The following is a 27,531-nucleotide window of genomic DNA, read 5'->3' on the forward strand; positions in this document are numbered from 1 at the left end:
AGTAGCCTAAAAAGAAAATATAATGAAAAGCAAAAGTTTTAGACTTTTCATATATTCCACATCAAGAACATGAAATCTCCTTGATAATAGAAAATATGAATGATTTAAATCAACATTTTATGCCTTTTATAATAACTTTTACAAAAATATATTCAAAGATACTAACAGCTTTTCATAATTGTTAAGTCCCACTTAGGATCTTTGTGAAACACCCGCTATACCCATTTTTTACTCTCAATTACAGTGTTCAACATTTAACTTACACTACTATAAAGAAGGGGTCAAACCCTCCAAACTAGCTACTTCAAACCCCAAAGGTTCCCCGACCTTTCAAACTTCACTATATACATGGTAAGGTCACTTCTTCAGAGGTTTCACTCCTGATATTACTTCTGTTCAAACAGCTAGGACCCAGAGACCAAAAGCCCATGAGACCGACAGCCTACAAAGATGACGATGTCGGTCCCACAGGCCTTCTGAAAACTTAAATGAGGCTGGTGGCCCATGATACCAACATGTCTGACTTGTGGGCCTACTGATGTGTTCTTGGGGTTTTATGAGACTGCTGTCGGTCTTTGTAGACAGTCAGTTTTCTGGGAGATTCCCGTTCAAAAACTCCAATCTACTGTAGATATTTATTACACCAAAACACAAAATTCTAAATGGAGTTATAAATCATGAACAGTTATCAATCTACAGTCCAATGTTGCTCCGAATTGGTAAAATAACTGCACTGCAAGTGTGAACTTATTCAAGACCTCAAAATAAAATAACAAGAGCAATTATCATATCTCAAGTGCAATATTGCTCCAAAAGTTGTGAAATTGAGCTAAAGCTGCAATCTAAACCTTTTCAAGACCTCAAAACAATTTTCTGCTGAAAAATTAAAAAAATAAAATGTGTAAGGTGTAATATCTAAATCATAAATTTGGCAGTATATCTATGAATGTATTCTCTTTGATCCTATAACATCTTAAAATTATATTTATTGCATAATTATATATATTGCATAAACATGGACAGAATAGTCATATCTACAGAATGAATCAGACAATAAAATGTCATCATAATCATCATAGGCAACAGCATCCTATGAATTGCAACAATAATGTGATGCATTTCAGCCATCTAATCATACAACATGTAAATATAAGGTACTACATTTTTCATAACCATATTGAAATTTTTCAGGCCAAAAATAAGAGTGTCCTGAACAATGAAAAGGAAATCCAACTTGATAGCTTTCCGATAGGATAAATTTTCCACCAATTTGTTTTTTGTTTTCATTGGTTATACAGTGTACACGTACATTGTACATGTACACGTATGTATTCATGTCCTAAACTTTTTGGACTAATAATTCTTCATAGTAAAAAATAAAATATCAAATTGTACACCTGTACTTTACAGCCATTATATATATATTATCTTTATAACATCCAATGGTATATCAAGCATTCATTTCAACTTTACTTCCAGAAATTCTTCATTTACATGTATTAGCCTCCAGCAGAAAAGTGGCTACAAATTTTCCAAATTCTGAAAGTGCAATTTAAGATTCTTTGTACAAAATGTAGAGGTTAAATAGTACACAGCTACATGTACATTGTACATGACATGTACCTGTGTAAAAGTGAATATTAGTGTAATTTTCTCTTACAAAAATAGATTTGCTTTTCAGCATATTTGTCATTGGTCATCTCCTCGATGTCCTTGCTGCCCTATCATCTTGGAATGATTTCACAATGAAAGAACATGTCACAGGAATGAAATCCTACTTCAAGTTTCATCTTCTAGTCTACAATCTCTAGTTAGAAGCCTCGTATCAAGGAAGACTGTTTTCTACGCTTTGATATTAAAGCTCATGTACAGTTTCAGTAGCAAAAAGGAAATTGTACACCTACATGAGTATAAATGATCCTTGTTTCAAAAGACATAATGTACAAGATGGTTTGGTATTTGATCCATGATAACAACTGGAATGGGCTACCCCAATCGACAGTCCAAGCACCAACAACTTTAAGTGTGAACTTGAAAAGCATTGGCATCACCATCCTCCCAGTGCTGTGATCGTCAAGATGGGCTCATAAGCTGATGCTTCAAGCCTTAACAACCAAGTAAATATAGATACTAGATAACGGCTATAGACTCCCCTTTGCTATGACCTGTCCACCCCAATGGCTCCTTGCATATCAATCTCAGCGCTTTGATTGGAGCCAGCGTGTGAGAAGACGGTAGCATCTACACACAATCCTGGTAGGTTTTACACCTTAGGATGGAATCTCTCATTTGTTTAATGTGTCATTCAAGGAGGAAAAACCTCTGCAGCAGCTTAGTATTGAAAGTATATTCCTATTTATTATCTAAAATCAAAGAAATCTGACTTTTTTTTTTCTCCTTCCCAGGGCTTACCAAAAATTGTACATCAGCTTTAAAGAACTACAACTTGACACACTTTACATGTACACATGTACGTCTAAGATTTCATGGCATCCATCTTAGGTAATGTAAGACTGCAGTTTACATGGTTATTTGGCGAGAGTTTGCATTAAGTGGCCCTGGCTTTGTGGGTGATATCCTGAGTAAAATTAAAGCTAGATATAGCAAGATTATCAGCACCACCAAAGTACTTACCCATTACGACATAGGCTGTAATAATGAACGCCACACTCCAAAAGAAAAAGGAGGAGACGAACATAGCATAGAGGGTACCAAAGAAGAGAGTTACCCAGAAAGTGATGACAAAGTATACCTTTGGGAGACACTGGGTGGAGAGGTTCTCTAGTTTACCATCTTCCTGGCCCTCAAAAGTCTTGGCGCCAGTGTAGAACTTTTCCAGACGGGCCTCCTTTTCCTTCCACTTCTCAACGCACCAGTTGTCCAAGTCTTCCTTGTTGTTGGGGAGAGCACTGACGGGATACTTGTGGATCAGGAACTCCATCTCCTGAGGCACGTTGCCTCTGAAGAAGTCGATCTCTCCCTTCTCCGGGATGACGTCACAGTATGCCACTGTCACATCGTAGACGGTGTCAATCTTCTTCATCTGCTTCAGGTAGTCCAAAGTGAAAGAGAAACCAGTGGTGTGAGGATGAAGAACATACTTGTACTTGGGAAGGTCATTCTTGGTGGCGTAGGCATCGCTGATCTCTCGGCCTGTCCGACAAAAGTTGATGCCTTCGGGAAACAGGAGGAGTTGAAAGTTGTAGCGCAACTCTGAGAAGTACTTGAGGACAGTAGTCATCCAGATGCGGTCTTTGGCCCATTGACGGGACAGGAAGATGAAGCAGGCAACCTGCATTGACCAGCCAATGCATGGTGCATTCTTGAGCTGAGACTTGAGGATGATCTTGAGGTCAGAGGAATTGGTTTGTCTCATCATGCAGGAGATAAAGAAGAGCCAATCTATCCTGGTCCGATGGTTCAGGATGAGCAGGCTACGCTCATTCGGCACCAGCTTGTCACCGATGGTCTTGAAGTTACATCCATAAAACACCTCCAGTAAAGACACAGGGAGCATCATCCACATGCCAATGCAGCGATCTGTGGCTCGACGGTAGATCTGCGGGGCAAGAATCATCAACGGCAGCATTGGACCCATCAAGATAACTGAGACCACAAAGGCAGAGTAGAATGATAGGAACAGGGTTCCAAACCCCTTCACCTTGGAATGAACCATCCTGGTAAAAGAAAATGAAAGGGGTAGGTTAAGAACCAAGTTAAAGTAAAGAGTGAATCCACTATTCAAAGGACAATTCCAAAATGACTAGGCTGCTTGCCTAGCCCCATCTGACTATTATCAATATAATGCTATTGCCACGAGTACACTCCACTATTTTATAAGCAACTTAAAAAAAGGCAACCTTTAGTCACTGTGATAAGACCTGTCACTGTTTCAAAGCAGTTCGTGCCCTAAACACAATGCAAGTTTTATCATGTTAAGTTGTTAAAACAATACATGCACATGTATTATCAGTTTATACTATTGACCTCGATACAAAAACAGACGGAAAGGTAAATGAAGGCCACCAAAGATTTATCAACTTTGAGCCATGCATGTACATGTACAGGTGGGCCAGGGGAGTGTTTCACAAAGACTAAGAATGACTCTAAGTTGGATTGAACTATTGCCGGCCGTCCATGCCACTGTTTGCTCTCACTATTTGCTGGCATTGGTCTCAAGGGGCGTACAAATCATGGTCAAAAATCTATAGAATATACATTTTTTTATTTATAATTCATTATTGAAGGAAAAATATTATTCAAAGATCATAATAGTGAGAGCAACCAGTGACATTAATGGCCTGCCATAGTTAAGTCCAACTTAGGATCATTGTGAAACGCCCCTCTGAAACACTAACTGTAAAAGTTCTTCAGCTTGGAACTTGATCTTTATTGGCTACATAAAAACTTTACAAAGCTTAGAATTTTTTTTTTAGATAAATTTATTTTGAGAGAGATGCATGTGATATGAAGACCCTTATCATGTACAATGTACATGTATCTATATCCTCATTAAAAATACAATAATCATAATATGTTAGCATCAATTTCATCTCAATTTAATTCATTTCAATTCAATCTTATACATCCAAATTAAGTTACGTGGGATTTTTTTTACAAGCAATTAAATACATGTATAAACAAAACAAAAGTAATAATTAAAGTACATAAAGTGATATTAGACATAGACAATACAGTACATGTATTTGTACATTGGAGTAAATATACTCATAGCATATAATCAATAACATTAATAACAGATTCAAAGGTGATAGGCATGGACAAAACTTAAAAAGCACTAAGAGTAAAAGGAGACAGATGAAGAAGGGCAGAAGAGGTCGGAAGAGAAGGGAACTGAGGGCAATTTTTTTGCCAGATTCCGACAAAAATCAGTGTGTGTGTGTGTGTGTGTGTGTGTGTGGCAAGGGTTACCGTCTGTGTATGGGGAATGCTGAAAAATGTCAGTTTTATCAAAGAATTTCCCATACTAGTTATTTCTGTCTACTATCATCTAAGAGCTAGAGTAAACACTAGATCAAGATCTAACGTTACTCATTAAGGCCTAACCAACGTTAGATCTAGACCTATAGTACATGTACAAATCTTTAATTTAAGAAAGTTTAAGAATTTGGCAATCATTAATTTGAATCTGAATCTGTTCTGTTCCAAGTCTTGATCCTCAAAGTTGGATATTGGTGACTATTAAAGGAACGTTCAAAGCAGTGTGTAGTGTGTTTACACTTGAGTCCGAAGTCCCATCACTTTACGATTGCAGGGAGGGATTACGTTTATATTGCCCCTTTAGATTGCGTCCCAGGGTCTGATTTGGAACGTTTTTAAATGCTACTGAACTACAGATAACAATGTAATATGGGAAGTAGACTCTAGGGCTTAGGCCTGTTAGTAGCCTATCCGATATGCGTCGGGCTTTACAAGTATACTTATCGCGTCAGGGAGACAGACATCAGCGCGGGCGTCAGCCCGAGCGCCTATCATCACTGGTGCATGCAAAAAGTTTTATTTTCTTTGATGTCCTTTGTTTCGTTCGTAGAAAATCTACCAACTCCCTGTAAAGCTCTTTCATGAATATTTATGTAGCACGGACCAAAATAGGCCAATGAGCGATGAGGAAACAGAACATGATATTTGATTGGTTGAATCAAAGTGATCGATCACTAAATAAGGCTAGTCTTATGAATCATGCATGAGAATACGCTCATCACAAATACGATACAAATAATATGAATAATGATGAGTTGACCAGTGATGATAGGCGCTCGGGCTGACGCCCGCGCCATAACGCGATCAGTACATTTGCCATAAAGCCCGACGCATATCGGATAGGCTACATGTAGCTTGTTAGTGGAACATGGATGGAAGGCAGAAACCGAGCCCAAAGTCGGAGGCTTGTTTTATGGTAGACAGAATTACTGTCTGGTTAAAGTATGGGGAATAAAATAAACTGAAATTGGTCAATCTTCTCTGTACAGAGGCGGTCAGTGGAGCCAGAAGTAGTCTCATTGGAACAACTGTTAAAAACAATATTAAAGGGTCACTAAATTACAAATTCATGTTGACTTTTGTTGATCTGTAATAATGTATACATCACACATCTTTTGACTCTTTGATGTACATTTATGTCATATAATTTATATTATTTTTATTTTATTTTACCTGCTACATGTAAGCTCCACCCCTAACAAAACCCTAAGAAAAACTAAGCACAATACATGTGCGTGATCTACATGTACATGTAGGCGCTGATCAAAACAAGTTCAGCTCAAACCCATTCAACAATATCAGAGAAATTTTACAATATAAATAATGAAATAAATAAATATTAGTATGGTATTTATTTATTCAGGAAAAATAGGGATTTCATATTTTTCCTATTGAAAATAAATACTTAGATCTAGATCTATAAAAAACAGCTATCGACGAGCCTGAGTCCCTATTCAAGATGGCAGCTTTCATGACTCTAACATTAGACAACAACCGTCTCGGAAAATCTTTAAAAAATATCTTTCATTGACAAATTGAAAACATGATTCTTTTAAAATTGCAAATAAAACACGATTTAAGACGGAAATACGACTGTAGTACTTTTCTTCACAAATATTTACGATTAGATTAGAGCAGTTTTTTAATGTGAAATTCGTGCTGGTCGGAAGCAGTCTTTTTGATCGGGAGTGGGCAAAAGTCTTCCGTCCGGCCGGACCGCCCAGTGCCGACCGCCGTGGCTATTAAATTAATGCCGCTTGCTATTATATTACCGAACCCCGAACCGAACCAAGTTGAAAAATTGCTGAACTCTGCAGAACCGAACCGAACACAAACATAGCGTCTGACTTACAGCACTACTTTTCAGGCAGCAAAGTCCGGCTCGCAACACACCAAAAAAATTGCCCATATTGACTTTACACACCGGACTTAAAAAAGTGGTGTTTTCAAAAAGAGGGAACGTGCAAGCAGCATAGACCTATGCGTACCCCAAATAACACTGATTTTCGGTGATCCGTGACATGACCGAGAGAACCCTTGCGGTTGCACAACACACTACACAGTTGCTATACTTTTACATGTAGATTGGCACTTGCACTGCAACTGCAGTTGCAGCGGTATCGAAGCCAACGGAGGAAGGATAATGAGGGGAAGAGGAAGAAGAAGTTAATTACAACATACTTACATAAACACAGGCAATAAAACCCTTTAAAAATTCGTCATGAAACCGCCTTTGAGCTAAAGTCTTAATTTGAATTACAGTGTGAAGATGTATTCGACTCCGATCGATCCGCACATATAACTAAGGAGCTGCCCCCAACCTGAACTAGTACAGCATTTCCTGCACACGGCTGTAGTCAATTTAACAAATGGTTGAGAGGCACACTTTTTATATTTTAGAAGCAAAGATTTTAAAAATTAAAAAATCAAATTGAATACAAATTATTTTTTAAATATAGATCTATAGCTATTTAAATTTTTTAAAATTATTTTTTTGAATAAAATAAGTTTTAACTACAAATACAAATTTACCTTATTTCGAGTGAGTTAGATCGTTCAAGAAAAATGAAGTATTGAGTTGCTGTTTATAGTGTGCTAGTGCAGTGCAGTCAGTGTGGCGTAAACACGGAAGTATCGTCGGAAAGCTAAGGGAATTCCATTGACAGTCAAGGACGTAAAGTCAGGTATGCGGAATAAATGTTCTTTTTTCCCCTTTCCCCAGCTAAATCATAGAAGCTCTTCTTCTTTTCATTTAATATTTTTGCATCTAATGTCGTGTATTTACAGTAGATCTAGACCTAGTTCCATCTTTAGATGCATCTTAATTTAGATGCATCTTTGGTCGTTGCGGGCAACGCAGTCCCACATGTGAAGATTTGTGTCCCTAATTTACCCCCCCCCCCCCCCCACTCCCCAAGTCATTTTTGCACAGTCATGGTTGTCAGGCGGTAATTTGCTCTGTTTGATTTCATGTGAATTGGACTAGTTTGCTTATCTGGCGCTTGTTCAGTAAGGTATCCAAAATTTGACCCGTAACTCCGGTGTGGAGATAGACTACCATACCCAAAATGAAGTAAATAGTCTAGAGTAAAGTACCCGGTTTTCGGCCACTTAAGACAAAATCCTATTTATTGGACTCTTTACTTCCTATTTATTATCATTTCTTGTTCAAATCATGAAGCAAATATTATTATTGTTTAAACAAAAAAAGAATCCCAAAAAAAAATCACGAATTGCCATGACAATATTCATTTCAATTTTCACTGTTTTGGAGCCGGTTATCGGCCGAGCGTTTCAGTTTACGGCCGCATGTACAAAGTCAATAGGAAGCGCTCGCGCGCGCCGTGCGTTTCCGCGCTGATGTATAGCACAAGCGGGCGGAGCAGGTATCCCACGCCGGAGCTCCCGGGTGCTCGCCTGACCGAATACAGGCACAGCGGTGATCGGAAGTTGGAATCTGAATTAGACGGACATATCGTGTGTGCGTCGCGGTGTGCGGCTGCATTGATTTAATACATGCGATGAGATACTTTTGAGCTTGCGACCAGCACAAAATCGGGCTCTATATCTGAAAAATACTTGAAATAAAGCTCATTTTATGGTACCCATATTTCTTACATACACGCGTAAGAAACTCGATTTTTCAGATTTGGGTAGCGGGACCGCCGATTACATCGCTAAAATGTGATATTTTAGGATATATTTTTCATTGCAAATGTGGTTCTTCAGTGACACTGGCATGGTATGGTATGTGTGGGATATGTGTTATGCTATTATGCGATGTATTTTAAAGTGATTTTACCATGTATCCAACCAATTGGCCGAAAACCGGAGCTGACCGATTACCGGGTACTTTACTCTAGGCCTATTCATTAAATGTCCAAATAAAGATCATGAGTTAAAACTAAAAGGCGTTATATTTATTACCTGTTTCGTGGCAATTTTCTTGTTATTTTTGGAGTATTTTTCGGGAAAACGATGATATTAGTATACACTTTTTCACAGGTTTCACGGCAAACCGCTGCACAATACAAGTGCATACTACACAGGCGCATGCCCGCGCCCGCAACCCACCATATATTGGAAAATCTTTTGAAAATATGCTATGTTTATATCTAAGGCTTTTTCCACTTTTATAAACTGATTATACATGTTTATTTCCATATTGTAAAATCCTCGAAGGGATGGGTAATCTGTATTCTTTAGTTTACAGACCCATATTGCTTTTGAGATAAATTCTATCAAATCAAATGTGTAAAATGAATAGTTTAATAAGATGTGTTTTAAAGAGAAGGTTGAGTTCTGGGAAGAGGTGAAAAATAATTTGTGAGCATTACTCATTCTTAATTATGCAAGTGAGGAAGAACATCAGTTAAGACATGTTCCCTGAAAAGCATGGCTCTTCAAATGCCTTCATATTCTGAATATGCATGTATTACATCGTAAAAATCGGGGGGGGGGGGGGCGGCTTTTTACGCCACGTGTTCGTGTAGTCCCATATACATCTTTCTGTGCAAGTGTTTGTAACTTTACCAAGACTTGGCCACATTTCTTATCATTTTGATGATTCCAGAACATTGCATTATACACAAATTCTTATATGCTAGATGATCAACCTTTTCTGGTTGGTTCCACACCGTTTCTTTCACAATGCAATCGCATGACCAGAACTCAACTTCATCTTTAACCTTTGGAGTGTCTGAAGTTTTGTCATTTAAATAATTTACTGATGCCTAAAACATTGGACAAAACTTTCAAAACATTGTATTTTTACTAAGAATAATTTAAGGGTGTATTTTTATAAACTATCAAATGAAAATATCCGGGGGGTACCCATCTAAAGAACAAAACTGATTCACCGGTCATGTAATGAAATACTCACAATTATATAGTTAAGACTTCTTAAAATGGCAAAAAGAAATCTCAGATTAGAGAATTAAAAAAAATATCACTAGATAATGATATATTTTTTATTTTACTGTACATGTATGTTTGGTTTTGATATGGAAGTCGACACACGTTTGACTTCCATGTATATTAAGTAAGGAATATTTCTAAATGACTATTCTATTTCTTTGTTTACTTATATAGTTTATGTTAAAGAGTATATAATGTAGTATAGTAAAAAAAAAAAAATAAAAAAAAAAAGTTTTTAAAATTCTTGCCAAAGACAGGGAACCAGACTCGACTAGCACTTGTGCTAACTTCTTGTACCCCCTTTAACAACAAAAATGTACAAATAATATTTTATTCCATTTGTATACGACATACTTTGTAAAACACTATTTATATTATTCATGTGTTATGTTATTGATCTTGTATTATATTGTTATATTTTATGTAATCATGCTTGATACATTATGTTTTACTTGTTATTATTTTTGTTGTTAATAAACTCAAATTCAAAACTCAAACTCATATTTTACAAGTACTTCTATTGTATAATCTACACACATTTTGAAGTATATTGCATCTCTTATTTCCTGGTACTACTTTCCATCTTTTTTATTCCTCATTCATTTAAATAATGGCAGTTTTCCTAAAATTACTTTTTTTTTAAATCTGTTGGTATTGGGACTAAGGCTAAGTCTCGGCTCCTCTTCTCGCCGATAGTATCGATCTCACAAGATATCTATCTAGTAAGCTCTTTGTGAAACGGTTTAGGAAGATCAGAGACATCTCCGTAGTTGGCGGATAAAGTTATGACTGTCTTGTCGTTGGTTTCTAGGAACGAACTCCAGTCTACAATGTACATAGAGGCGGTCAGAGGAGCCAGATACAATCTCAGCGGAACAACCGTCGATATCAGAGACTGAAGCTTTCAGTCTACTTAGACCCTAGACTAGGGTGTCTGAACGATTTTTCAATCTTCAATTTGGGATCGTGTTTCACCATTTTTGTTGGATATTTGAATAAAAAATGTAATCAGAATAATACATTTCAAATTTCAAGACTCACCAATGTTTCTATCAAAAGATACAGCCCCCCCAAAACTCTGCAATATTCATAGCATTTTGCTCAGACTGGACAAAAAAGTGCTGAGTTATCATGTTTTTGCTACTAATGCATAAGGCGATATGCAAAAAGTGGGGGAAGGGTATTTTCAAACTTAAATCGTATGTGATCCCTTGGGGCTAGCGAAAAAAAAAGAACATCAACATATTCCTTATGACTTGAACTAATTATCCCTCAGGTGGTCGATTCTCAAATCTCCCGAGTTGCCATGGAAACAACATTTAAATCGCTGTTTTGACAAGATATTTTTAGAAATCTGAAATGACACCCCTTTAGAAATATGGGGATTAATCTGCCCTTTCATATGACACCTTATTTATTGAGTATCACCTTCAGGATCACAACAGATAAAGGTATGAATCTAAATTTATTTTTAAAAACGTTGACCAATTTTGCAATGCACATAGACTGCATAGGGATGTGTGCAATGTCTATGGGAACTCACTATGAATATGACGGACAAAGAAAGCGGACAATATATACAGTTCCTAAGGTAGACAAAGGAACATCCCTTCACTGCTATTATGTAAACATTTGTAGAACAGGTGAATACATGTATGCATGTGACACCTGTTCTACACATTTTTACATAATAGCAGTGAAGGGATGTTCCTTTGCTTACCTGAGGAACTGTATATTTTGTCCGCTTTCTTTGTCCTTCATATTCATAGTGACTTTTGATAAGGATTAACAGGGATTAACAGATGTCGAAAAATGTCACTGCTAACAACTAGAAAATATAATCAAAAAAGATGATGAGAGCCAAAATTGAAAGATGACATCATTTTTAAGCCAAGATTTCATAAAAATTGCGACATCAAAATATGAAGAAGAAATGAGTCCCTAGTCCCTTATTCTGACAGCACTAGGACACGCTGTCGAGCTTGTTCTCAGAGTGTAGTAAATCATGTATGAGTACTGTATGAGAAGTGTTTTTATAAAGATATTTCAGTAAAAATGACTGGATAACAGTCTATACTGCCATCTTCTCATCTGGTTATGGAGTACAAGCTGTACAAGTTTTATGTGAATGGATGAATGAAAATGGGCTAGTTGTTAACACAGACAAAACTAAAGTTATGTTATTTTCAAGTCGAAGGAAGAAGAATCCAGTCAAATTACAAATAAAAATGGATGGTAAACTTATAGAAAATGTAACAAAATTTAAATATCTGGGTGTTATTGTAAATCAGAACTTAGATTGGTATCCCCATGTCAATGATGTTGTCAAAAGGATTATGAACTCGCTTATACATGTATGTATGTATGCGAAGGATTAAGCACTGTTTGACAAAACGTTTATTTACTCATACTATTTTTTAATTCTTCCTCACATTGATTATTGTTCAACTGTTTGGGGATCACTGAAAATGAAAGATTTAAAGCGACTACAGAAATGTCAAAACAAATATTGTTGTTTAGTATTAGATGCAGATTATTATACGCCTGTACAATCTATGTTAAATTCTTTAAGGTTGCAATCCGTCAAACACAGATTGGAATACAACTATCAAGTACTTATGTATACAATCCTGAATAATCTTGCTCCTGTTTATCTAAAACAAGCTCTAACTCAAAGTGCTAACCCGTATCCCACGAGATCAGTTTCAATGCATCAATTGTACCTTGCCAAACCCAGAACCGATTTAAAAAAACAGACCTTCTCGTACACAGCAGCAAAGTTATTCAACTCACTACCCATACTTATCAAATGTTCCGCCTCACTACCCAGTTTTAAACGAAATGTCCGTGAAATTCAAGTGAGTTGATTTTGCGATCGCTCACATGAAGTATTGCTACCGCCCTCTCTCTCTCTCTCTCTTTCGTTTACTCTCTCTCTTCCATTTTCATTTAATTTCCTATTTGTATAAACAAAATTATAGTTTGTTTATATTATTATTTGTTTTTTAATTATTGTATATTTTGTGTATTTGTATGTGTATTGTAAGATATTTGAAATGTAATTTGTTTGTGTACAGCAGGGCTCCCTTGTAAAGCAGGCCTTGCGGCTTGAATAGGACTACCCTGCTTTTTATAAAGAAAACGTGAATAAATAAATAAATAAATATACAGTACTCCAATTGTGAAAATAGGATGGAAAAGCGTGTCATGCATGATTGAAGGTGCGTTACGTACAGAGAGAGAGAGAGAGAGAGAGAGATAAAAATGTAGATCAAGATTGAGTTTTGAGCGTCGCCTGTCGCGGTAACTGTCGTGAAAAGAAAACAGGAGGTGGTGTACGGATTTTCATACGTACCGGTAATGATATTGAATTTGTACATAGAAAAGATTTGGATGTGAATAGCATCTGTAGAGAATTCTAGAAATTAATGCTTTTGATAAAAGAACAGTAGTTGGTGCAATATACTTGTGGAGACCTCTAGGTTAATTCATTCAGTCTTTCCTGGGGACAAGAATTTATGCAACATAAAAATCTAAGCTGTATCAAAAGTATCTCAAAAATCTAACGGATTTTAGACCTGAAAAATTGAAGAAGTTTTGAAACAAGGTTAATTATGAATTAAAAAGAGCTAAAATTTTTTGTTAAAAGCAAAAGTGTGATAACGCTATGGGTGACATATGAGAAAAACATGGAATATATTACAAGAAATACTGGGTGCAAGGTAATACAGAACATTACTGAAATATCACTTAAAAAAGATTAATTCAAAATGAAAATACAATCTCAGACTCAGAAATTTGTTATGATTATTTTGTAAACATCGGTTACAATTGAATAAATGTGCAATATGTTGATGTAATCTACTAGACATCTTTAAAAGTAAATGAGAAAACTGCAGTTTTTTAGTTTTTAACATTTTACTTTGTTTGTGTACCTAGTTGCTTTGATATTGTTGAAGGGGATAACCTGGATAATTATAAATACTTTTGCTATCCCTCCACTCCAATTCAATATCCCAGTTGATGGGATAAATTTCAAGATATGAAATCAGTTTTGAAAACAATTTACCTTCATGACTTCCTGATGCAGAAAGGCTGCTTTGTAACACTACTTTCACTTTTCATGCGTGCAGTAGTAACACAAACATGCCTTCATAATTACAAATAAAAACAGAAACCTGCATGTTATGTTTATTTATGTGGTCACGAGTATTAGTTTAATTTCCTGATCTTTCTTTCTTTAGTCCCTCAAATCATGTATGTACACAATGTAGGAAATAACAACTACTTTCTGTTTGGAGCCAGAAGGGTATTTCCCCTGTGAAAATTGACATGAATAGATGACCTTAATGATAATGATAATGATAATAAAAAGTAATAATAATAAAATTAATAACAATAATAATAATAATAATAATAATAATGATAATATAAAAATATTAAAAATAATGATAATGAAAATGAAAATAATAATAACATTAGGAATAATAATAGCAATAATGATGATAATAATGATAATAATAACATACAAATGTACACTGTCTTGAGAGGTTCTGGTTAAAACTAATGGGCAAGAATTTCCAACCTCCAAATAGTACTCGTAAATAGTACTTTTTCAGAGCTTCTGGTCACGTGAAGAGCTCTCAACCAATCAAAAACCAATAAATTTCTGATGCAGGATAAAAATTAAATTATAATAATAAATAATAATAATGATAATAATATTTATCCATAAAGCGCAGACACTATGCAATTATATTCTACTATTATGCTGCAAGAGCTCCTGCTCACTGTCTTCACCTACAAACTGGCTCGGACAGACACCAGATCAAAACTGAGTAAGCAGTCTTTCGGATGGTAGCGTTAAAGGTCGGTCCCCAGATGTAAATAATGATATCTGATTGATACACGGCTGTAAAATCCCAATTACACCCATACCGAAGCTGAAGATTAGCTTTGATGTCATTCACTGTACTTCTTTACCTAGATCAAATTATTATTTTTCTTTATAATTACAGGTCACCGTAGCAACTCTATTTTGAGTGAATGGGCAATAGTCCTCCGTGTGGCACATCATCTGTAATCATGTCTTCCGTTTCAAGCCGAGCCGCCGGAGCTATCGTTGGCAGCTTCATAGCCGATGCTGCAAGTAAGTTATATTGCAGGTTGATAATGTAAAATATGATTGCACCTCTTCTGTCCAATGAGCAGCAAAGCCTGCTGACAAATTTGAAAGCTATTTGCCTATTTCATCTTCATTATTTGACCCTCATTTTCAAAATTTTCAAATTTCACTCTAAAATTCTGTATGAAAAAAAAGATCACAAGATGCCTGTGATGCCGAATGTACTTTATTATATACATGTACATATAGCTAGTATTGTTGCAAGGGAATTCTGACTACCGGTACTCACTGGATAGCTATTGAACAAGAAAACAGATGAATGTGAAAGAAAGAGCTAGGAAAGTGAGCAAATAACTTAAAGTGGTCTCACCATCTTGATGAAGATTAATGGGCAAGACCTTTATCCCCACCATTGTAAGATCCACACTATGGTATTCCAAGCTTGTAGGTCATTAGTCTGCATGATAGATCTATGGTACTTGCAGTGCCCCACCCATCTCTTAACATTAATTGAGGATGTTGTGAATGAGATGGAGAGAGAAATAGAGAGAGAGGGAGAGAGAGTAAGAGAGAGAGAGAGAGAGTGTGTGTGTGTGTGTAAGAGAGAGAGAGTGTGTGTAAGAGAGAGAGAGAGAGAGAGAGAGAGTGAAAGTGAGAGAGTGTGTGTGTGTAAGAGAGAGAGAGGGAGAGAGAGAGAGAGAGAGTCCTGCATTACCACTTTGAATGTGAAATCCACACTATAGTATTCCTAGCCTGTACATCATTAGACTGCATACAAATTAATAGATGATACTTGCAATGCTCCACCCATCTCTTATCTTTAATTGAGGATGTTGTGAATGAGATGGAAAGAGAAATAGAGAGAGAGAGAGAGAGAGAGAGAGAGAGAGGAGAGAGAGAGAGAGAGAGAGAGGGGGGGGGGGGGGGGAGAGAGAGAGAGAGAGAGAGAGTCCTGCAGTACCACTTTGAATGTGAAATCCACACTATAGTATTCCTAGCCTGTACATCATTTAGACCACATAATATATAGATGATACTTGCCGTGCTCCACCCATCTCTTATCTTTAATTAAGGATGCCTTATTGATGGTGAGAGGGGGAGATGCAGAGGGAAATAGAGAGACAGGGGGAGACAGAGAGGCAGAGATACATACTGACTGACAGATAGAGAGAGCGAGGGGGAGGGAGAGAGAGAGAGAGAAAGCAAGAGAGGGGGAGAGAGCAAGAGAGAGGGGAGAGAGAGAGAAAAAAAAGAAAGAGAGGGGGAGAGAGAGCAAGAGTAAGAGAGACCTGTAGTACCACTTAGACTGTGATATCCATTCTATAGTATTCTTGGCTTCTGCGTCATAACACCACATGATAGATGAGACTAGCAGTGCTTCACCTGTCTCTTATATTTCAATTGAGGATGCCTTCAATAAGACGGAGAGAAGCGGAGAGAAAGAGAGAGAGAGGGGGGGGGGGGGGGGGCAGAGACTGAGACAGAGAGAGACAGATAGAGAGAGAGAAAATCAAAATGGGATAGAGTATATGAGAGAGCTATAGAGAGGGAAAGAGGAGATCAAAGAAACAAGGAGAGAGAGAACCCGATTATTTTCAATGAAATCAATTTTGAATGACATTGCCTCGATCCTCCTGTTTATGAGACCAGAATTGCAATGAAAACATATTATAGCACTAAAACTGCTCTGACCTTTTGCCTTATAAAACTATTTGAGATGTCATTTTGAGCCATAAAACATGTTTTAAAAACTTGGCTACTTATTATATGTACTGGTACACTGTAGTTTAGTGAAAGGACCTACATGTATGTTTAGTGATGTCACTCATAGATCATTCAGCACTAATTTTAGTTTATATCTATTTGGCTCTGGAGGTGAGTCGAGGTCAGCGTAGATGGTGCCCTATGCTGATATGAGAGGAATACCTCTGGAAAGGTCATAGATAATGATTACGATAGCTTAATGAGGGAGCTATCCAGGCCAGTTGTCAGTTCTGCTAACTGATATTGTCATCACCTTGCCTCATCACCCTAGCCTTCCCATGTGACTAAACACTCTCTCTCTGTTATGAGGGCAAGGCCACGCCTACATGAAAGGATCTGCTTTCTGGAACTTGTTATGTCACTTTCAAAATGTGTGATCTTCCTCTTTCTTCCTCTCTCTCTCTCTCTCTCTCCTCCCATCTCTCTCTCTCTCTCTTTCCTTCTCACCGCCCTTGCTCGTGCTTTCACCCCTCCCTCTTTCTCTCCATCTGCCACTGTCTCATTCTATATTTCCTTTTTTCCTCTTTGTTTTGTCCCCACCTTCCACGTCCTATGTCTAATTTTCCATCTCTACATTTATGACTACCGGTATCTTTTTTCTAATTTGTTTGTCCTCCCTACTATTTCCATTTAGTCTCCTCTACTCCCTACTCAGTTAACTTCTTCCCTTTTTTCTTCTCACCTATCTTTTAATCCAATCCTCATTTCTTCTTTATGTATTTTATTTTGTGTGTGTACTAATCAATGTCTTAAACTCTTCCCCTTTTATTTTTCCCCCTCTTCAATTCTGTTTTTTTTATGCTCTTGAAATTTGTAACATGCTTCTAATGTCAAGCTTTATTTTCCCTCTCCCTTTAACATGTTTATTGTGACATCTTGTTTACTAGACTGAAAAGTGCATTAATGAGATATGCAGGAACCTGGCTAGTATAGTGAAAGTGCTATGAAGTCATGGGATGACAGGGATGCTAAGCAATATTGTCATCACTTATCAAGTTACATACCCTCTGTGACCAAACATACTGGTATTAGATGTTCTCAGGGACTAAGGCTGGACATTGCTCTCTCATCCCCCAACTCTCCCCACTCCCCCTCTCTCTCTCTCTCTCTCTTTCAAATGTATCCCTTCTTACCCCACCCTCTTTCTCTGTATCTTTCTCTCTCTATCATTTGTCTTCCTCCCCACCTCTCCCCTATCCTCCCTTTCTCTCCATTCTCTCTCCGACTTTCTATTTTATAAACAAATTAAGTGCACTTTTAACTTCTGTTTTAATGAACTTGTGCAATACTTTTAGGCTTACACACAGTCACATTGACCTCACTGTCATTATTTTGTCATTATACTATAATAATTGCACTAAAGGAGGGAAAAAAGGACATTTGGATTTTTTGATGATTACTTATTGATGCAAAACTAGACATGTTGTCATCATCATCATCTTCATTGTAACAAACAGCCAACAAAACGAATATGAATTTTATTTAAGGGGCAGGAATGCTACCCCAGCCCCAACCCCCCTTACATCTCCCCCACCATCCCCATCTAATACATCACACTTCAGAGCAGTGTCATAGGCAAAGAGAGAGAGAGTGTAGGATACATATCAACATCTAAGATAGATCTTGCGAGGACCTTCAACATATCTCAAAGTGCTTTGCAAACACAACCTGTCCGCTGTAAAAGAAAGCTCTCTGCTCTCCCGTCCTGTTTTAGCGCTCACAAGTTGATGTGTTATTGCAATAAATGTGCTTCTGATATTGGACTGTTCATAAATTATTTGTTAGATGCCGGTAAACATGGATTTGTCATGTGGCAATGGCAGATGTCTTTGGTTCTCGTAAAAAAAAATTAAGGAGAGCGAACGGAGGAGGACAACTTTACATCTACCTTAGATACATGCTATACATGTACAATTGTACATGTATAGCATGTAATGCCGATTATACATCTTTTAAAAGACTATTGACCAGTAGGCGGGCATGGCTAAAATCACGACTCCAATTTCAACCAATCAGATGGCTAAAGAGAGGTACAAAATAATTGTTTTGCATAAAAATGGTAATTTACAATAGTAGTTTTGAAGAGGTCCACATAGTGAACCACTCTCTTTTTTTTTAGTCCCGCTTATGATTCTGATGTCATTTCATAGACACTAATTTCTTACAACAAATTCTTGCAGTCACAAAGAGCTAAATCATCTTCAGAGCAAAATCAAACCAAATTAGTCTTTCTTTTCACCCAGGAAGTAACCATGTGATTCTAACAAATGTTGAATCCTCAAATCTCAAACTTTTCATAGCAGGAAATACCTTAATCCACCGTTAGAAACATTACCCTCTTACCCAGCCTCCGAGTGATTAACAACCCCTGTACATGTACACTGTAAACTCTCTAGACGATGGTTTACAATATATCTCTTTCTAGTTTGGTTCACATGGCAGTCTGTTAACATTAAGTTTAGTTTGTTGTTTTAAACGTATAAACTATCCTGTAGTGGGGACCATGCAAACGTACATCTGGTTAAGAAAATGAAGTTTACTCAAAATCATAAACAACCAGCAATCTTATGGTAAGTGCAATAACTACAAGCCTTGCAGACATAAGTAAACCTCAAGATTACGCCATATTGTAGTTAAAATGACTGCTTGCATGGCTTGTATTTCTAAACGTTAAACACTTGTTTTTTCGCTCCCATCTGGATCTTCGTTGACCTTATTGGATAATTTTTTGACTTCGAGATTAAAAGTAAAAAACTATGACATTCCCACATGAACATACGTGTAGCTATTTTTTTTCTTCGCTCTCTCTCTCTCTCTCTCCCTCCCTCTCTCCCTCTCTCTCTCTCTCTACCCAAGAAGAGGGATGCAATCTGAGATTCGGCTAATCACAGCCCTGTCTGATATTGCAAGAAGAAATATTGTCATCCGTCTCGGTCCTCGCCTCTTGTGTTACTGATTTATCTCATCTTTTGAGGCTTTTCTGATTGAAGACAACCTCTGTATCACTCACATGATGTGGGTGTGTAGACGGAAAAAAACATATCATGCCCTCAATTTTCTGTTCTCGGTTACAGTGTCTGGAATTTTGACTCGTTTACTCCTACGCCTTCCTCTTCCTCTTTGTTCATGTGTAAATGTACACTGCCTCATTTGTGCTGTACTTCGTAGCGTGACATTGCAATTTTATTTATTAATTAAACAGCTTAGAATCATGTAGTTACTTTGTCAATATTAATATTCTTTTAAAGGAGCTTATAGGTACATGCACAAGGTCATTCAAGTATTTTCATCTGTACTGAGTCATGACAGATGTACCGGTAATTCTAGTTTGCATTTGGTTCCATTGTTCTATTGTGGTAAAAGATTTATTTGTCAAAATTAGATTCACATTTCATTTCATGAACATCGTCCAAACTTTTAGATACTGATAGTTGCAATCGGAAGTAAATCTCATCATTGTAGAGATACAGAGTCATAGTTTCTGTGTTCTCATGTTCTATATTGATAAGGGTGATAACTTACACTTTTCTTCCAATATACCATGTGACTGTCTACCATAATTATTCAAAGTCGGGGTGCGTCTTATACACAGGTGTTTTTTTAAAGTTTCGATTTATGCCCCTCCATCTGGCGCTATTCCTGGCAATGTCTCCCAGCTCAGTAATTGGTGTGTTGACTCACCACTCTGAAACTAGAACAACACTTAAATTTGTCTGTCATCTTGGTTTGAAAGTAATCTTTCTGATAGATCTCAGTATGTAGTTTATACTAATAATTCCTCCAATTTTTCTTCTATTACACACGACGTACCACAAGGTTCTATCCTTGGTCCTCTACTGTTTTTTAATTTACATTAATGATCTTGCACATTCAACTGCACCTTGCAGTTAAATGAAACGCCTTCCCGCGAGGGTTATACACAGACCTGGCTTTTTTTTTTTTTATTAATTTTTTTAAAGGTGAAAGAGAGGGGTGCGGCTTATACATGAGGGCGGTTTATACAACGTTAATTACGGTAATGCTTGAATGTTGACTTTCTTGTAATAATAATAGTAGATTCTGACACTCCTTGTGCTCCACAGTTATTACCCCTGGCTGTAGTATGGCTGCCATTATCGTGCTATAGCACTTCAAGGAATTGATTTCCTGCCAGGTACCCATTTACCTTACCTGGATCAAGTGTGGCAAATGTAGATTAATGTCTTGCCAAAGGACACAAGTGCCGCAGCGGGACTCAAAATGCGAACCATGTAACCCACGGTCCGGCGATGTATCCACTAGACCACGACACCTCCACATAGAGTTTTCCATCCACCTGTTTCAACTCTCCAGAATGTAATTAGATAGAAAGTGTGTCATCTCCCAAGAGTGTAATATCTTGGCATGTGTTCTTCAGGCCTGTCCTCATCAGCCTGAGATTGCCAAATATCCCGCTATTTGAACTATCCCGATCGCAAATTATCCAACTAATTTGCGTTTTCATATAAAACTCAAAGTATATTAGGGGGATATTTGGTCGGGATAATTTTCCCCAAAATCTCGGTCTAGTTTGCAAAATATCCCGCTATTTCCCAAATAGCGGGATAGTTTGCGCCTGTCTTCATCAGACCGAAGTACGGAGTCAAATATCCCGATCCCATCATGCACAACGATTTCTGGTTTTCTGTGTTTGTAAATAAACTAACTTGTAGCAGATGCTCTAAGCTGTGCTGCAAGCATGCACAGCCGGGTAAAATCTTAAATCTGCACGCTGGTCGTACAGAAATGCGCATGCATCAATTTCAAGATTATTTGTCGAGCTAGTTTGTGATGAGCGTATCGGTCCTGGCCCCCCCCCCCCCCCCCACTCAGTGTTATTTAGGGTACGCATATGCATGTTCCAAGCAACCCCCCCCCCCCCCCCTTTTCAGCAAAAGTCTGGTGTTTAAAGTCAATACGGTTCAACCTTTTTCTTTTGTATACAAGCCTTTTTCAGCACCCCCCCCCCCCCCTTTTCAGCAAAAGTCCGGTGTGTAAAGTCAATACGGGTCAACCTTTTTCTTTTTTTTACGAAAAGGACATTTTGGTAACACGCATTTGGTAACACGGCGGGGTATCGGTCTGATGAAGACGCAATTTTGAGCATCGGGATAATATCCCTAGTCTGAAAATAGCAGGATATTTGGCGCTCTAGAGCTGATGAAGACAGGCCTTTTGAGAGGCAGTGAAGATTGACCACTGTCCCAGTGATCCATGATGTCATACCTTCATTAGCAGGATTAATGATTATTAATGTTTTATGGCTCTCATGCCGCATTAATGGCCTACTCAGACTGGACTAAATATGAAGCCCTTCTAAAGAAACGTGGCATAAAGAATCATCGTATAGCAAAATGAGTATACAGACTAAAACACAGCATTATACAATGAGACATTGTAGAAAGAAACAAATTTGGAGAGGTCAATTGACAGGACAGCTGGCCAATCATTAAATGCACACTCAAAATATGCCCCGCCCACCTTTACGCTTCTGTACGATTAGATGTCCGGACGAGAGTTCAGATTATTTTTAGCGGGATGCTGACTCTCTATTGAGATTTTCGTTTGAAATTATGCTCAAAGTTCAAACAGGCATTGGATTTTCTTCTACTGGGTAGTTGGGTACCCATTTATACATCACCTGGGTGGAGAGTGGCAAATACAGATTATTGTCTTGCCAAAGGACATCAGTGCCCCTGGGACTTGAACCATGAACCTTGTGATCCACAGTCCGGTGACGTATTCTGTAGACCAGCAGGATCTAATTTGACTTCAAGAACAGTGATGCATCACTTTCTCTTTTCTACCTTAAGTCCATGTTTGGTTGAGTCATGTATGTCAAATATGCCTGGAATAAGGTTAATAGCTTGTAAAAATGAGCGCCAGGAGTGTCACGTATGACAGACATGAGCGCTATATATACAAGAACCCACTATTATTATTATTATTATTATTATCTGGCACGATAGTGTCATTGAGTTGTTCATAGAAGCTTGCCTTTGTTACAAGTAGATGTCCTAATACTAACCCTGTAAGGCTGTAACCGATCATCGGATCTGGGGCTGATCGGGGCTGATCGATGAAAATGATCGGAAAACAATCAGCAGAATTTTTAAATTTTTAAATAATTTTTTAATGCTCAATTATTATTTTTTTTAAAGATAATTTTTGCTGATAAAGATCAAAGGTGCGAGGGTGTACTCACTCCGATCTTCCGATCCGATCAAAGCCCAACTTACAGGGTTGCCTAATTAATACTCCAAGATATATTGACATCAGATATCCCATCACCTAACGCTGAGCAAAATATCTCGAGCTAATTTCTCAAGGTCGAGTTTCAAGTTTCAAGGTTGAATCTCGAGCTGATGAAGACGCGATTTGTAACTTCGGGATTATTTTCCAAATCAGAATTAGCAGGCTATTTGGCAATCTCGAGATGATGAAGACGCGCCTCTTGAGTCCGCATTGTTTGGGTCCCTGTTAACCCTTGTCGTGGTTTGTCGATCGTTGTTTATAATTTGGAGGTTTCGCAATCTCAAAGTTTATAATAATAACATAATGATCTAAATGAAGCCCTTTTTTATTTGTTTTTTATAATTTCTGAAAGAAGTAACAGGAATTTACTGCTATCAACTGAGCTGATACTGAGTGGCAAAGTCGGGCATTCAACCGTATCAGAGGAAATTTAATTTACTCCAAGGGTAATATCCCATGAGCTGCAATCTGTAAACAGATGAGACACTTAACTCGCTTGCTTGTCACATATTCTCTCTTGGCTTAACAAGTTACATGTAGATGCATTAATGTGTTGAGAGATAGAGAGGAAAGGGGAGGGATGGATTAATTCTTCCAGACCAGGTGCAAAAAATGAAAAAAGAACGGTGCCTGGTACTCATTTTTGCTGTCTTACCTGGCGCTATTTAAGTCAGGAACAGTGGGGTAAAAATCGCCCAGCGCCAGCTTACAGAAAGGCTTGATTTTAATAGCAGTATGTTTTTCATGCTTTAGTCACTAGCACTTTAATAGCAGCAAGTCCAATTTTCCCAGTTCATGAACTTAACGCTGTCATCAACGTGTATTTCTAACTTACGAGAAGAATGCTAACGACCTGTAATGTAACTTTAAAGATGAACAAAAAGCAAGCTAATAAAAGTACAAGAAAGCTTTTTAAAAGTACTACCTTTATGATTGTCATGAATTCACACAGGTTGTCACTTAGTTTTCACTTGGGTAATGATAGCGTTAAAGTACACTTCACTCAGTTTACTCATGCTGTCTAGCATTTCACAATTCATGGTAAAACTACAAGTCAAATACAGACCTGCCAACCAGTACGATTTTAGTCGTATTTTGTACGATTTTTAGAACCAAATACGACAGTACAATTTTCCTCAATAAAATATGATTTTCAAAAAAAAAAAAAATGTTTATTGTGTGTGTGTGTGCTATTTTTTATGGTAAATTGCCCATTCTGTCCTGTAAATGATCCTACAAGCATCTCACATCGGCAATTTGGGGATGTTCATTGGTTCATCGAACACACCAGTCGTGACGAGATCATGCATATTCAACCAATGATCCATTAAAAAAAAATATTCCTGTACGAACTATAAGAGGCATTGATTCGCGTAACAGTGCCTGTTTTTTTTTAAAGAATACAACTGTTGTCAGCAAAATACAACTTTTGGGATCAAAGAATACAGTTTTTGAACTCCTGAGGTTGGCAGGTCTGCATTTATAGCTCTACAATATCTAATTACATTTCCCCTAATCGGAACGTCAAAAGGAAACAGTGTAAACAATACCACGCACATATATAGCAAATCTTGTTAAAGAATCAGGGAACTGCTTTAGTTTGAATGTCATATCGTACGAATCGTTAAACTGGGTGGGGCTTATCGTGAGCATGCATAGATGAATGACCAGTATAGCCATGTCAATTGATCTCTTCAAAACTAGTTTCTTTATATAATATTATCTAGTCTGTACTCCTCTATAGACTCCTTTTGCTATAAACCAATTATTTACATAACATTTCTTAAGAGTTTTGTGTAGATTTGCAGTACTCTGAACACGCTCTATAGATGGGTATCTGGTACACAGTTTGGCCAGTTTTGGATCACTTGGAAAGTTACAGTTCCTTACAAATATTGGTGATGAAGAAAATTGTTTCCATACTCACCTTTCGAAGATAACGTTCTATTTATGCCTTGAATCTCAAATAATGACAAAAACAACAACATCAACAATCCATAGCAGAACAATCTTTGGAGGGAGATTTGTCCACTGTCCAGCCTCGGATATAATAGTGACACAAGTACATGTACATGTATATCCACGGTCCAGCAGTGCAGATATGGCCCATACATATTTTATGATTGTTTCCTTGTACTGCTTTTAATTCAAATCTAACTGAATAGGGTATTTATGCTTTCAATCTTAAATAATGACAAAAACAACAACATCAACAATCCATAGCAGAACAATCTTTGGAGGGAGATTTGTCCAGTGTCCAGCCTCGGATATAATAGTGACATGAGTACGAGTACTACGGTCCAGCAGTGCAGATATGACCCAGACATATTATTTGATTGTTTCCTTGTATTGCTTTCTGTTTTCAATTCAAATCTAACTAAATAGGGTTTTTAAACTGATGAGATGAATCAAGGAAAAACAAGTTTCAACCTATTGTATGGCCTTGACCAACAATGTGTTACCTTCCAGTATTTTGATAGAGAAATTTAAACAATATGAATTGCTCTAACTGTGCATTTACATTGAAATACCTAAATAAGTTGCCATGAAATAGTTTTTTCAAATCTCTATACCCCTTTTTGTGTTGTTGTTGTTCAAAGTTGAACAATTGAATAAGATTCAGACTGTTAATCTTATCTACAGTATACTGCTTTACAGAATAGAAAACATCCTGTGGGTTTAACCAAATTTCAGGGTTGGGTTAGGGAAAGAAAGAATTATGATTGTTTTGATAAATTTTCCAGAGGAAAATATTTGCCAGGGGATACAGGGGAGTTGACAGAGTTATGTTCGAAGATACAGTTGTCATACCTGTGCTCTACTTTAGGAAGAGAGATAAGGCCTGTTTTCATCAGCTCGAGTTTGCCAAATAACCCGCTATTTTCAGACTCTGGATATTATCCCGAAGCGTGAAATTGCGTCTTCACCCAACTGATACGCTCATCACAAGCTAGCTAAGACGGGTGCAAATTAGCCCGCTATTTCCCCAACATCAGGATATTTTGGAGACAAGATTAAGATTTCTCAGGATATTTCCTTGACCAAATATATCTTGCTAATTGCAACTGCGGGCTGATGAGGACGCAAATGAACTGGTTAATTTGCGATTGGTATAGTTAAAATAGCGGGTTATTAATTTGGCTAACTCGAGCTGATGAAAACAGTAACCAGAGTAATTATGGGGATGGGGTGCGGGCGTTCTATTTCCAGATAGGATGAGTGACGGACAGTTTGGGGTCATTAGAGGTATCTCCTGACAATGATCTATCTTACTTCAAAACAAAGGATGTGGTGATGACATACCTATCTTGTGCAGTTTCCACAGATGTTAGTGGTTAGGTATCCTAACATTCAGTTTCTACACTGGGTTGGAGTTGTTATGACAGAGTCCCAATTCTGCACCTAGAAATGAAGTGTCAAATTTTTGAATGCTCTGTAAACTGAAATGTTATATGATTTGAATCTTATGAGCCTACTAATTTTTTTATTTATTTTTTTAATTTTTATTAACTGTTTCGTTCTTTTGATTATTGGTTTTACACAATTTATATCAATCATTTTAACTTAGTAAAAATTTTATGAATAGCACAAATGTATATTTGGTAAAAAAAGAAAAGAAAGATGTATACCAAGAAGCAGAATTAATTGAGGTTAGCACTATTTCAGGTGCAACATGATTATTTCAAAATCAAAGACATTTACATTATCACTGACAGTGAAAATGTTGTCAAAGGTAGCATTTTATTGTAAACCCATTTTTATGCACTGTATTTCATTTGCAGTTGACCTTTTGTTTTACTAGTTTATAGACTCTTTCTTTAAAACTATACCTGGATCCATGATAACAATAGCAAACTCAATGTCATCACAATGGCATGACAATCAGCAAAGTGAGTAAACATGAGACTCGAGGCCCATTTACACAGCCCCCCAAAATATTTGAAAAACCATCATTTTCTGTTTTTGGACTGCCATTTACACTACTGAAAAAACCCATAAGAAGCTGTTGGTGTTTAATAATTCTAATTTTTTGGTGAATTTCGCGCATGTGTCACATGTCACCGCCCAACTTGCGTTAGCGCGAAGCAAGGAGAGTCACATGATCTAAAACCAGAAAGGTGTTTTGAGAGCAAGCATTTACACTTCTCAAACCTGTGAAATTTCTGCCAGCGTTTCAAAAACCACACCCCAGACCATAGGTGGGTTTTTAACTTTGTTGTTGTTGTTGTGTTAATTGGTGGTTGCTTAGCAACTTATGATGAAATATCAAAATGTGAGAAAAACTGATGGTTTCTGCTTTCAGTATAAATGCAACTCATACCCTGCCAGTGATTATTATATTAGGGCTAGAATCATCTCCAGATCCCAGTACAGGCCAGTCAGAGCTATTTATATCCTACTTGTTTCTTTATAATCTTACCTATAATATCTTTACCGTGCCTGTTCACAAT

The 27,531-nt window shown here is 37.3% G+C and overlaps 1 protein-coding gene across 1 annotated transcript; it reads right to left on the bottom strand.

Moving 5' to 3' along the window:
• Positions 1-268: 268 nt before the first annotated feature.
• On the bottom strand, positions 269-7,335 carry LOC577366 (lysocardiolipin acyltransferase 1). Its single transcript, XM_003728057.3, has 2 exons — positions 7,187-7,335; positions 269-3,677 (listed from the first exon to the last, which is right to left on the bottom strand). Coding segments are annotated over exons 1-2 (1,131 nt in total). The 5' UTR covers positions 7,189-7,335; the 3' UTR covers positions 269-2,548.
• Between the last annotated feature and the right edge of the window lie 20,196 nt (positions 7,336-27,531).

Source organism: Strongylocentrotus purpuratus, unplaced genomic scaffold, assembly GCF_000002235.5.
Source record: "Strongylocentrotus purpuratus isolate Spur 01 unplaced genomic scaffold, Spur_5.0 spur5_scaffold_11, whole genome shotgun sequence".
NCBI lineage: Eukaryota > Metazoa > Echinodermata > Echinoidea > Camarodonta > Strongylocentrotidae > Strongylocentrotus > Strongylocentrotus purpuratus.